At 46.0% G+C, this 14081-nt stretch overlaps 1 protein-coding gene across 3 annotated transcripts in view; it reads left to right on the forward strand.

The window, feature by feature from the left end:
* Positions 1 to 14081, forward strand: part of ARAP1 (ArfGAP with RhoGAP domain, ankyrin repeat and PH domain 1) — a 125247-nt gene that overhangs the window by 52891 nt on the left and 58275 nt on the right. For all 3 annotated transcript variants that reach the window (XM_044287367.1, XM_044287370.1, XM_044287368.1), the window contains exons 7-13: positions 4591 to 4660; positions 5085 to 5205; positions 5288 to 5475; positions 8876 to 8982; positions 9242 to 9441; positions 12303 to 12388; positions 13306 to 13488. In XM_044287367.1, coding sequence (XP_044143302.1) covers positions 4591 to 4660; positions 5085 to 5205; positions 5288 to 5475; positions 8876 to 8982; positions 9242 to 9441; positions 12303 to 12388; positions 13306 to 13488 — 955 coding nt within the window. The remainder of the gene's footprint in view (positions 1 to 4590; positions 4661 to 5084; positions 5206 to 5287; positions 5476 to 8875; positions 8983 to 9241; positions 9442 to 12302; positions 12389 to 13305; positions 13489 to 14081) is intronic.

Below are 14081 nucleotides of genomic sequence, written 5' to 3' on the forward strand. Positions count from 1 at the left end.
AAAAAAGTATGCAAAGTGAGTTTAACAATGTATCATTGTTACAAGACTGTGCAGTGAGTGCAATAATGCAGGAGAGTCACTGAGAGGACTGTGTGCAGTGACTGGGATAATGCAGGAGAGTCACTGAGAGGACTGTGTGCAGTGACTGGGATAATGCAGGGGAGTCACTGAGAGGACTGTGTGCGGTGACTGGGATAATGCAGGGGAGTCACTGAGATGACTGTGTGCGGTGACTGGGGTAATGCAGGGGAGTCACTGAGAGGACTGTGTGCAGTGACTGGGATAATGCAGGCGAGTCACTGAGATGACTGTGTGCGGTGACTGGGATAATGCAGGGGAGTCACTGAGAGGACTGTGTGCGGTGACTGGGATAATGCAGGGGAGTCACTGAGAGGACTGTGTGCAGTGATTTGGATAATGCAGGAGAGTCACTGAGAGGACTGTGTGCGGTGACTGGGGTAATGCAGGGGAGTCACTGAGAGGACTGTGTGCAGTGATTTGGATAATGCAGGAGAGTCACTGAGAGGACTGTGTGCGGTGACTGGGGTAATGCAGGGGAGTCACTGAGAGGACTGTGTGCAGTGATTTGGATAATGCAGGAGAGTCACTGAGAGGACTGTGTGCGGTGACTGGGGTAATGCAGGGGAGTCACTGAGAGGACTGTGTGCGGTGACTGGGATAATGCAGGGGAGTCACTGAGAGCACTGTGTGCAGTGAGTGCAATAATGCAGGGGAGTCACTGAGAGGACTGTGTGCGGTGATTTGGATAATGCAGGAGAGTCACTGAGAGGACTGTGTGCAGTGACTGGGATAATGCAGGGGAGTCACTGAGAGGACTGTGTGCGGTGACTGGGATATGCAGGAGAGTCACTGAGAGGACTGTGTGCAGTGACTGGGATAATGCAGGAGAGTCACTGAGAGGACTGTGTGCAGTGACTGGGATAATGCAGGGGAGTCACTGAGAGGACTGTGTGCGGTGACTGGGATAATGCAGGGGAGTCACTGAGATGACTGTGTGCGGTGACTGGGATAATGCAGGCGAGTCACTGAGATGACTGTGTGCGGTGACTGGGATAATGCAGGGGAGTCACTGAGAGGACTGTGTGCGGTGACTGGGATAATGCAGGGGAGTCACTGAGAGGACTGTGTGCAGTGATTTGGATAATGCAGGAGAGTCACTGAGAGGACTGTGTGCGGTGACTGGGGTAATGCAGGGGAGTCACTGAGAGGACTGTGTGCAGTGATTTGGATAATGCAGGAGAGTCACTGAGAGGACTGTGTGCGGTGACTGGGGTAATGCAGGGGAGTCACTGAGAGGACTGTGTGCGGTGATTTGGATAATGCAGGAGAGTCACTGAGAGGACTGTGTGCAGTGACTGGGATAATGCAGGAGAGTCACTGAGAGGACTGTGTGCAGTGACTGGGATAATGCAGGGGAGTCACTGAGAGGACTGTGTGCGGTGATTTGGATAATGCAGGAGAGTCACTGAGAGGACTGTGTGCAGTGACTGGGATAATGCAGGGGAGTCACTGAGAGGACTGTGTGCGGTGACTGGGATATGCAGGAGAGTCACTGAGAGGACTGTGTGCAGTGACTGGGATAATGCAGGGGAGTCACTGAGAGGACTGTGTGCGGTGACTGGGATAATGCAGGAGAGTCACTGAGAGGACTGTGTGCGGTGACTGGGATAATGCAGGCGAGTCACTGAGAGGACTGTGTGCGGTGACTGGGATAATGCAGGCGAGTCACTGAGAGGACTGTGTGCGGTGACTGGGATAATGCAGGAGAGTCACTGAGAGGACTGTGTGCGGTGACTGGGATATGCAGGGGAGTCACTGAGAGGACTGTGTGCGGTGACTGGGATATGCAGGGGAGTCACTGAGAGGACTCTGTGCGGTGACTGGGGTAATGCAGGAGAGTCACTGAGAGGACTGTGTGCAGTGACTGGGGTAATGCAGGAGAGTCACTGAGAGGACTGTGTGCAGTGATTTGGATAATGCAGGAGAGTCACTGAGAGGACTGTGTGCGGTGACTGGGATAATGCAGGGGAGTCACTGAGAGGACTGTGTGCGGTGACTGGGGTAATGCAGGAGAGTCACTGAGAGGACTGTGTGCGGTGACTGGGGTAATGCAGGTGAGTCACTGAGAGGACTGTGTGCGGTGATTTGGATAATGTAGGAGAGTCACTGAGAGGACTGTGTGCAGTGAATTGGATAATGTAGGAGAGTCACTGAGAGGACTGTGTGCAGTGACTGGGGTAATGCAGGGGAGTCACTGAGAGGACTGTGTGCGGTGACTGGGATAATGCAGGGGAGTCACTGAGAGGACTGTGTGCGGTGACTGGGATAATGCAGGGGAGTCACTGAGAGGACTGTGTGCGGTGACTGGGATAATGCAGGGGAGTCACTGAGAGGACTGTGTGCGGTGACTGGGATAATGCAGGAGAGTCACTGAGAGGACTGTGTGCGGTGACTGGGATAATGCAGGAGAGTCACTGAGAGGACTGTGTGTGGTGACTGGGATATGCAGGGGAGTCACTGAGAGGACTGTGTGCGGTGACTGGGATAATGCAGGGGAGTCACTGAGAGGACTGTGTGCGGTGACTGGGGTAATGCAGGAGAGTCACTGAGAGGACTGTGTGCGGTGACTGGGGTAATGCAGGGGAGTCACTGAGAGGACTGTGTGCGGTGATTTGGATAATGTAGGAGAGTCACTGAGAGGACTGTGTGCAGTGATTTGGATAATGTAGGAGAGTCACTGAGAGGACTGTGTGCAGTGACTGGGGTAATGCAGGGGAGTCACTGAGAGGACTGTGTGCAGTGATTTGGATAATGTAGGAGAGTCACTGAGAGGACTGTGTGCAGTGATTTGGATAATGTAGGAGAGTCACTGAGAGGACTGTGTGCAGTGATTTGGATAATGCAGGAGAGTCACTGAGAGGACTGTGTGCGGTGACTGGGGTAATGCAGGAGAGTCACTGAGAGGACTGTGTGCAGTGATTTGGATAATGCAGGAGAGTCACTGAGAGGACTGTGTGCGGTGACTGGGGTAATGCAGGAGAGTCACTGAGAGGACTGTGTGCGGTGACTGGGATAATGCAGGGGAGTCACTGAGAGGACTGTGTGCGGTGACTGGGATAATGCAGGGGAGTCACTGAGAGGACTGTGTGCGGTGACTGGGATAATGCAGGGGAGTCACTGAGAGGACTGTGTGCGGTGACTGGGATAATGCAGGGGAGTCACTGAGAGGACTGTGTGCGGTGACTGGGATAATGCAGGGGAGTCACTGAGAGGACTGTGTGCGGTGACTGGGATAATGCAGGAGAGTCACTGAGAGGACTGTGTGCGGTGACTGGGATAATGCAGGAGAGTCACTGAGAGGACTGTGTGTGGTGACTGGGATATGCAGGGGAGTCACTGAGAGGACTGTGTGCGGTGACTGGGATAATGCAGGGGAGTCACTGAGAGGACTGTGTGCGGTGACTGGGATAATGCAGGAGAGTCACTGAGAGGACTGTGTGCGGTGACTGGGATAATGCAGGGGAGTCACTGAGAGGACTGTGTGCGGTGACTGGGATAATGCAGGGGAGTCACTGAGAGGACTGTGTGCGGTGACTGGGATAATGCAGGGGAGTCACTGAGAGGACTGTGTGCGGTGACTGGGATAATGCAGGGGAGTCACTGAGAGGACTGTGTGCGGTGACTGGGATAATGCAGGAGAGTCACTGAGAGGACTGTGTGCGGTGACTGGGATAATGCAGGAGAGTCACTGAGAGGACTGTGTGTGGTGACTGGGATATGCAGGGGAGTCGCTGAGAGGACTGTGTGTGGTGACTGGGATATGCAGGGGAGTCACTGAGAGGACTGTGTGCGGTGACTGGGATAATGCAGAAGAGTTACTGAGAGGACTGTGTGTGGTGACTGGGATATGCAGGGGAGTCACTGAGAGGACTGTGTGCGGTGACTGGGATAATGCAGGAGAGTCACTGAGAGGACTGTGTGCAGTGACTGGGATAATGCAGGGGAGTCACTGAGAGGACTGTGTGCGGTGACTGGGATAATGCAGGGGAGTCACTGAGAGGACTGTGTGCGGTGACTGGGGTAATGCAGGAGAGTCACTGGGAGGACTGTGTGCGGTGACTGGGATAATGCAGGGGAGTCACTGAGAGGACTGTGTGCGGTGACTGTGTGCGGTGACTGGGATAATGCAGGGGAGTCACTGAGAGGACTGTGTGCGGTGACTGGGATAATGCAGGGGAGTCACTGAGAGGACTGTGTGCGGTGACTGGGGTAATGCAGGGGAGTCACTGAGAGGACTGTGTGCGGTGACTGGGATAATGCAGGAGAGTCACTGAGAGGACTGTGTGCAGTGACTGGGATAATGCAGGGGAGTCACTGAGAGGACTGTGTGCGGTGACTGGGGTAATGCAGGGGAGTCACTGAGAGGACTGTGTGCGGTGACTGGGGTAATGCAGGGGAGTCACTGAGAGGACTGTGTGCGGTGACTGGGATAATGTCACACTACATTCTTCTCTACCTGTGCTACCTGTGATTGTCATTTGGACATGTCATGTGTTTATCTCCTTTAAGGTCGTACATTTTCCAGAGGCGATGGGTGAAGCTGGAAGCTGACTATCTCCGCTACTACGACAGTGACAAGGTACAGTCAGGATGTGTGGTCTCAGGCTTCTTTGGATTAGATCTTGTCCACTGTTCGTTCTATGGGAGACTTCAGCCACAGTGTCCCCATAACAGTGACGTCCACAGTGTCCCCATAACAGTGACGTCCACAGTGCCCCCATAACAGTGACGTCCACAGTGCCCCCGTAACAGTGACGTCCACAGTGCCCCCGTAACAGTGACGTCCACAGTGCCCCCGTAACAGTGACGTCCACAGTGCCCCCGTAACAGTGACGTCCACAGTGCCCCCGTAACAGTGACGTCCACAGTGCCCCCGTAACAGTGACGTCCACAGTGCCCCCGTAACAGTGACGTCCACAGTGCCCCCGTAACAGTGACATCCAGTGTCCCAGAGTAATGATGGGTCTTGGTGGATATTCAGACACTTTGCTCGGTTTCTGTAGGACATTTACTCAAAACGGATCATTAAGACCAGCTGCATCAACAAAGTAGCTTCTACCGGAGACCAGAAGTTCGAAGTCGCTACATCGAACCGAAACTTTGTTTTCCGAGCCGAGAGCGACTGTGAGTAGACGCATCCAACTGAGCGTAGAGCCTGACACTTGCCCCTCTGCTCTTCACTAATCTTTTATTTCTCCCTTTGCAGCGGACAGAAACGACTGGATTAAAGCGATCCAGCAGGTCCTGGAAGAGAGGAGATCCAGGCCAGCCAGCTCCTCAGTGTGCAACCCCGAGAACGTGGACAAGTGTGGGCTCCTGGAGATGAAGGGCTGGAAGCCAAAGATGTTTGTGGTGGTGGCCACAGATAAAGTCTTCCTCTACAAGAATGGAGAAGTTAGTATCCATCACTGTCCTGCCCTCTTCTCTCCCCCGAACAGTAGCTCCACTGCTCGTCATAGTCTTTCAGTACTAAGATACACTGGTACAAGATAAGTAGCCATAACGTTACACCTAGTCGCCTCCGGAGCTGCATTCCCAGTTCTGCTATCCCCTCTGCTGACAGTGTGCTGTTGAGTCTTTCATTAGGTATCAGTTCCCAGTCACACAATGCCCAGATAACAGTGCCATACAATAAATAGGTAATGCCACTTAGTGCCCAGATACATAGTGCTCAGAAAATATACAACTAGATAATACCGCACAGTGCCAGGATAACAGTGCCATACTACACCTAGATAATACTTCACAGTGCCCAGATAATAGTGCCATACAACACCTAGATAATACTGCACAGTGCTCAGATAACAGTGCTATACAACACCTAGATAATACCGCACAGTGCCCAGATAACAGTACCATACAACACCTAGATAATACCGCACAGTGCCCAGATAATAGTGCCATACAACACCTAGATAATACTGCACAGTGCTCAGATAACAGTGCTATACAACACCTAGATAATACCGCACAGTGCCCAGATAACAGTACCATACAACACCTAGATAATACCGCACAGTGCCCAGATAACAGTGCCATACAACACCTAGATAATACTGCACAGTGCCCAGATAACAGTGCCATACAATACCTAGATAATACTGCACAGTGCCCAGATAACAGTACCATACAACACCTAGAGAATACCGCACAGTGCCCAGATAACAGTGCCATACAACACCTAGATAATACTGCACCGTGCCATACTACACCTAGATAATACTGCACAGTGCCCAGATAACAGTGCCATACAACACCTAGATAATACTGCACCGTGCCATACAACATCTAGATAATACCGCACAGTGTCCACATAACAGTGCCATACAACACCAAGATAATACAGCACAGTGCCAAGATAACAGTGCCATACAACACCTAGATAATACCACATAGTGCCCAGATAACAGTGCGATACAACACCTAGATAATAACGCACAGTGCCAAGATAACATTGCCATACAACACCTAGATAATACCGCATAGTGCCCAGAGAACAGTGCCATACAACACCTTGATAATACCGCACAGTGCCCAGATAACAGTGGCATAATACTCCTAGATAATACTGCACAGTGCCCAGATAACAGTGCCATACAACACCTAGCTAATACCGCACAGTGCCCAGATAACAGTGCCATACAACACCTAGATAATACCGCGCAGTGCCCAGATAACAGTGCCATACAACACCTAGATAATACCGCGCAGTGCCCAGATAACAGTGCCATACAACACCTAGATAATACCGCACAGTGCCCAGATAACAGTGCCATACAATACCTAGATAATACCGCGCAGTGCCAAGATAACAGTGCCATACAACACCTAGATAATACCGCACAGTGCCCAGATAACAGTGCCATACAACACCTAGCTTATACCGCACAGTGCCCAGATAACAGTGCCATACAACACCATGATAATACCGCGCAGTGCCCAGATAACGGTGCCATACAACACCTAGATAATACCCCACAGTGCCCAGATAACAGTGCCATACAACACCTAGATAATACCGCGCAGTGCCCAGATAACAGTGCCATACAACATCTAGATAATACCGCACAGTGCCCAGATAATAGTGCCATACAACACCTAGATAATACCGCACAGTGCCATACAACACCTAGATAATACCGCACAGTGCCCAGATAACAGTGCCATACAACACCTAGATAATACCGCGCAGTGCCCAGATAACGGTGCCATACAACACCTAGATAATACCGCACAGTGCCCAGATAACAGTGCCATACAACACCTAGCTAATACCGCACAGTGCCCAGATAACAGTGCCATACAACACCTAGATAATACCGCGCAGTGCCCAGATAACGGTGCCATACAACACCTAGATAATACCGCACAGTGCCCAGATAACAGTGCCATACAACACCTAGATAATACCGCGCAGTGCCCAGATAACAGTGCCATACAACACCTAGATAATACCGCACAGTGCCCAGATAATAGTGCCATACAACACCTAGATAATACCGCACAGTGCCATACAACACCTAGATAATACCGCACAGTGCCCAGATAACAGTGTCATACAACACCTAGATAATACCGCGCAGTGCCCAGATAACGGTGCCATACAACACCTAGATAATACCCCACAGTGCCCAGATAACAGTGCCATACAACACCTAGATAATACCGCGCAGTGCCCAGATAACAGTGCCATACAACATCTAGATAATACCGCACAGTGCCCAGATAATAGTGCCATACAACACCTAGATAATACCGCACAGTGCCATACAACACCTAGATAATACCGCACAGTGCCCAGATAACAGTGCCATACAACACCTAGATAATACCGCGCAGTGCCCAGATAACGGTGCCATACAACACCTAGATAATACCGCACAGTGCCCAGATAACAGTGCCATACAACACCTAGCTAATACCGCACAGTGCCCAGATAACAGTGCCATACAACACCTAGATAATACCGCGCAGTGCCCAGATAACGGTGCCATACAACACCTAGATAATACCGCACAGTGCCCAGATAACAGTGCCATACAACACCTAGATAATACCGCGCAGTGCCCAGATAACAGTGCCATACAACACCTAGATAATACCGCACAGTGCCCAGATAATAGTGCCATACAACACCTAGATAATACCGCACAGTGCCGTACAACACCTAGATAATACCGCACAGTGCCCAGATAACAGTGTCATACAACACCTAGATAATACCGCACAGTGCCCAGATAACAGTGCCATACAATGCCTAGATAATACCGCGCAGTGCCCAGATAAGTAGTGCCATACATTACACAGATAATGCCACTTTGTGGCCAGATAAACACCTTGATAATACAGACATAAAACACCACTTGATACCTAGAGAAATAGCACTCAGAAAATAATGCACCTAGATCAGTGATGGCGAACCTTCTACAGACCAAGTGCCTTATAAAAATTGATTTTTTTTTAGGCCTTTTTTATTTTTTATTTTTTTACACCCTATTTTTTACGGCCTTTGTACTGATACAGACGGTCAAACAAACAATACGGACGGGCCACAGGCGAACAGAAGCCTGCTGCTTGCTGGGTGAATTGTGGAAAGTGAAAATGCCTGCCAATGGAAGGGTGTGGGGGAGGGTCAGGGGCCCCAGGTGCCGATCTACCCCTGCCCATAGCATAGCATTGTTTCACATAAGATTACTGTGAAGTGTTTGGTGGATGCACTACAACCCCCACAGTGCACCCCAGCAGAGCGTTTTGTGTGCCCCTCTGCACGGCGGTGATTTTTCTGCTCTTCCAGGACTTTGTGTCTGGCGTTGGAGTCACCTCTATAGACATGAACCTTGGCAATGTAAAGGAGATGGACAAGAGGAGCTTTGACCTGACAACACCTTACAAGACGTTCAGGTGAGGAGGCCGCCCCCCGGACACAGCGGCCGATGGGAGTAACTGTGTATATTCCAGGAACTTTGGACTCTCTGATAAGAACTGTCACTTTAAGGAAGTTCTTTGTGCGATTTATTACAATTTTCTGACACATGACCAGCTCTCCGTCACCGTGTTCCCCATTCCGGGCAGGGTCACGACACACGATAGCCATGTCTTCTACATGTTCGTCTCGTGCGCTTTACCTTTATCCTTCCTGATCCTCCTCCGCTCTTTCCAGTTTTATCGCAGACAATGAGCAGGAGAGAAGCGAATGGGTGGAAGCCATGATGCAGTCCGTCGCCGGCGCCCTCTCTAACCTTGAAGTAGCCCAGAAAATCTGGTCGGTGGAATCCAACAGACTGTGCGCCGACTGCGGGGCCCCCACACCTGACTGGGCCTCGGTCAACCTCTGCGTGGTCATCTGCAAAAAGTGCGCAGGTAAAAAATAGCAGGATCCATAGGGGGCAGTATTATAGTAGTTATATTCTTGTACATAGGAGCAGTATTATAGTAGTTATATTCTTGTACATAGGAGCAGTATTATAGTAGTTATATTCTTGTACATAGGAGCAGTATTATAGTAGTTATATTCTTGTACATAGGAGCAGTATTATAGTAGTTATATCCTTGTACATAGGAGCAGTATTATAGTATTTATATTCTTGTACATAGGAGCACTATTATAGTAGTTATATTCTTGTACATAGGAGGCAGTATTATAATAGTTATATTCTTGTACATAGGAGCAGTATTATAGTAGTTATATTCTTGTACATAGGAGGCAGTATTATAGTAGTTATATTCTTGTACATAGGAGGCAGTATTATAGTAGTTATATTCTTGTATATAGGAGCAGTATTATAGTAGTTATATTCTTGTACATAGGAGGCAGTATTATAGTAGTTATATTCTTGTACATAGGAGGCAGTATTATAGTAGTTATATTCTTGTACATAGGAGCAGTATTATAGTAGTTATATTCTTGTACATAGGAGCAGTATTATAGTAGTTATATGCTTGTACATAGGAGCAGTATTATAGTAGTTATATTCTTGTACATAGGAGCAGTATTATAGTAGTTATATTCTTGTACATAGGAGTCAGTATTATAGTAGTTATATTACTATACATAGGAGCAGTATTATAGTAGTTATATTCTTGTACATAGGAGCAGTATTATAGTAGTAATATTCTTGTACATAGGAGCAGTATTATAGTAGTAATATTCTTGTACATAGGAGTCAGTATTATAGTAGTTATATGCTTGTACATAGGAGGCAGTATTATAGTAGTTATATTTTTGTACATAGGAGCAGTATTATAGTAGTAATATTCTTGTACATAGGAGCAGTATTATAGTAGTAATATTCTTGTACATAGGAGCAGTATTATAGTAGTTATATTCTTGTACATAGAAGCAGTATTATAGTAGTTATATTCTTGTACATAGGAGCAGTATTATAGTAGTTATATTCTTGTACATAGGAGGCAGTATTATAGTAGTTATAATATTGTACATAGGAGGCAGTATTATAGTAGTTATATTCTTGTACATAGGAGCAGTATTATAGTAGTTATATTCTTGTACATAGGAGCAGTATTATAGTAGTTATATTCTTGTACATAGGAGGCAGTATTATAGTAGTTATATTCTTGTACATAGGAGGCAGTATTATAGTAGTTATATTCTTGTACATAGGAGCAGTATTATAGTAGTTATATTCTTATACATAGGAGCAGTATTATAGTAGTTATATGCTTGTACATAGGAGCAGTATTATAGTAGTTATATTCTTGTACATAGGAGCAGTATTATAGTAGTTATATTCTTGTACATAGGAGTCAGTATTATAGTAGTTATATTACTATACATAGGAGCAGTATTATAGTAGTTATATTCTTGTACATAGGAGCAGTATTATAGTAGTAATATTCTTGTACATAGGAGCAGTATTATAGTAGTAATATTCTTGTACATAGGAGTCAGTATTATAGTAGTTATATGCTTGTACATAGGAGGCAGTATTATAGTAGTTATATTTTTGTACATAGGAGCAGTATTATAGTAGTAATATTCTTGTACATAGGAGCAGTATTATAGTAGTAATATTCTTGTACATAGGAGCAGTATTATAGTAGTTATATTCTTGTACATAGAAGCAGTATTATAGTAGTTATATTCTTGTACATAGGAGCAGTATTATAGTAGTTATATTCTTGTACATAGGAGGCAGTATTATAGTAGTTATAATATTGTACATAGGAGGCAGTATTATAGTAGTTATATTCTTGTACATAGGAGCAGTATTATAGTAGTTATATTCTTGTACATAGGAGCAGTATTATAGTAGTTATATTCTTGTACATAGGAGCAGTATTATAGTAGTAATATTCTTGTACATAGGAGGCAGTATTATAGTAGTTATATTCTTATACATAGGAGCAGTATTATAGTAGTTATATTCTTGTACATAGGAGGCAGTATTATAGTAGTTATATTCTTATACATAGGAGCAGTATTATAGTAGTTATATTCTTGTACATAGGAGCAGTATTATAGTAGTTATATTCTTGTACATAGGAGCAGTATTATAGTAGTTATATTCTTGTACATAGGAGCAGTATTATAGTAGTTATATTCTTATACATAGGAGCAGTATTATAGTAGTTATATTCTTATACATAGGAGCAGTATTATAGTAGTTATATTCTTGTACATAGGAGCAGTATTATAGTAGTTATATTCTTGTACATAGGAGCAGTATTATAGTAGTTATATTCTTGTACATATGAGGCAGTATTATAGTAGTTATATTCTTGTACATAGGTGCAGTATTATAGTAGTTATATTCTTGTACATAGGAGGCAGTATTATAGTAGTTATATTCTTGTACATAGGAGCAGTATTATAGTAGTTATATTCCTGTACATAGGAGCAGTATTATAGTAGTTATATACTTGTACATAGGTGCAGTATTATAGTAGTTATATTCTTGTACATAGGAGGCAGTATTATAGTAGTTATATTCTTGTACATAGGAGCAGTATTATAGTAGTTATATTCTTGTACATAGGATCAGTATTATAGTAGTTATATACTTGTACATAGGAGCAGTATTATAGTAGTTATATTCTTGTACATAGGAGCAGTATTATAGTAGTTATATTCCTGTACATAGGAGCAGTATTATAGGTGATATATTCTTGTATACAGGAGGTAGTATCATAGTACTTATATTCTTGTCATTTATTACGTATAGATAAAAATAATCTATACTGATATCTTCTCATATTTAAAGGACAACACCGCAGTCTGGGGCCCAGTATAAGCAAAGTGCGGAGTCTCAAGATGGACCACAAGATCTGGACGGAGGAGCTGATAGAGGTGAGGGTTACAGCCTGCCCCTTCCTTTACTCTCTATCGCCTCATGTGTAAGATGGGAATATCTCCCTAAGACGTCAATCCGGCTCATAGCCCATTCAGAAGGGTTCATCCCTGTGCACTCAGATTACTTAGTAGAGTCTTCTGCTTCCATATCAGGCGCCCCCTCAGCAGTAGATATCACCAGCTTGTTGACAGTTTTCATCTGAGATTGTGCACTGCAAAAAAACTAAGAAAAAACAGGAAAATCCCTGTAATAAATTGTTCCCCTTTATCTGCCACTTCTGTTGGAGGGAGGCTGACGGTAGGGGAGGTGAGTGCGGTATACCGTCCAGTTATCAGCTATTTCAGTTTGGCGGTAGGATGACTGACAGCCAAAGACATTCTATTGTCCGCTGTTAGCAGCCATTTTTGATATTCTGGACCTTGGAGTGTGAAGAGTTAATGATCCGTGGAAACATCCGTGTGTTGGAATGTTCTTTGTTGTATTTCTGGACAGAGCTCAGCCCCTGATCAGCTGATGTTTGCACTGGAGAATTATCTCTGTGTCCAGACCAGCAGAATGCGCGTTTCTATCATTTACAGGCCGATCTGCTCCCAGGACCCCTATAGATCCCGGCCAGGGGGTATCCTATATCTCCCATTTACAGATCCCCCACATATCCACTCTGTGATAGAGGCCCAGAGCTAACTGTTCCAGGAATACAATGCCAGAACGACAGTAAAGACTGACACTAGCACAGGGTAAATGTAATTCTTCACATTGTTGTGCATTTCTTTTCCTTTCTGTGACAGCCCCGGACAGTGTCTTCCTCGGCATTCTAAGGGTTACTCCTGCGGGATCATTATCTATTTATCAGGCCCATCTGCTGCGCGGATTAGCGCCCCCCGCAGCTCATTAACCCGTCTTTTCTCACCAGCTCTTCCTGAAACTTTGCAACGAGGTCAGTAACAAGTTCTGGGCGGCGAATGTGCCCCCCAGCGAAGCCATCGACCAGTGGAGCAGTTCGCTGGAGAGGAAGACCTACATCAGCGCCAAGTACCGCGAGGGCAAGTATCGCAGGTACCACCAGCTCTTCGGGAACCAGGTGGAGCTCAACAAGGTAAAGACAACCAACATGGCCTCTGTGACTGCTGCTGCAGCTCCATTCACTGACTGCATGTCACCTTGATTCTTATGTCAACCCATCCCTGCCCTAGAAGATATATAACACTGCTTGCTTCAGGGCAATGAGCGTGCAGTGTAGCCTCCTCCATATCCCTGCCCATGTAAAAATACCAAGCACAGTGCCATAAAGGATGCCACACATTTATCTGTGCCCGCATACTACCAGCCGTACCCCCATACATACCACCCATGTCCGTATCATCCATCCCAGTATCCACAATGTCATACCACCTGTACCAGATCCTATATAGTACCTCCCATTTTAGTACCCATGTAGTAATACCTTTCATACTAGTGCCATGTTTATCAGAACCTGTATACTAGTATCATCCATAGCAGTATCACTAAAGTAATACCATACTCAGAAGTACCCATATAGTAATATCATCCACACCAGTACCAATACTGTAATGCCATCAAGTACCTATATAGTAAGTAGTACCTTCCACATCATGTGGAGAAAAGAGGTTTGTTCAGCCCGTCTTGATGGTAATCCAAAAGCACTTTATTCAGTATTCAATGTAAAAA

Source organism: Bufo gargarizans, chromosome 3 (genome assembly GCF_014858855.1).
Source record: "Bufo gargarizans isolate SCDJY-AF-19 chromosome 3, ASM1485885v1, whole genome shotgun sequence".
In the NCBI taxonomy this organism is placed as follows: Eukaryota; Metazoa; Chordata; class Amphibia; order Anura; family Bufonidae; genus Bufo; species Bufo gargarizans.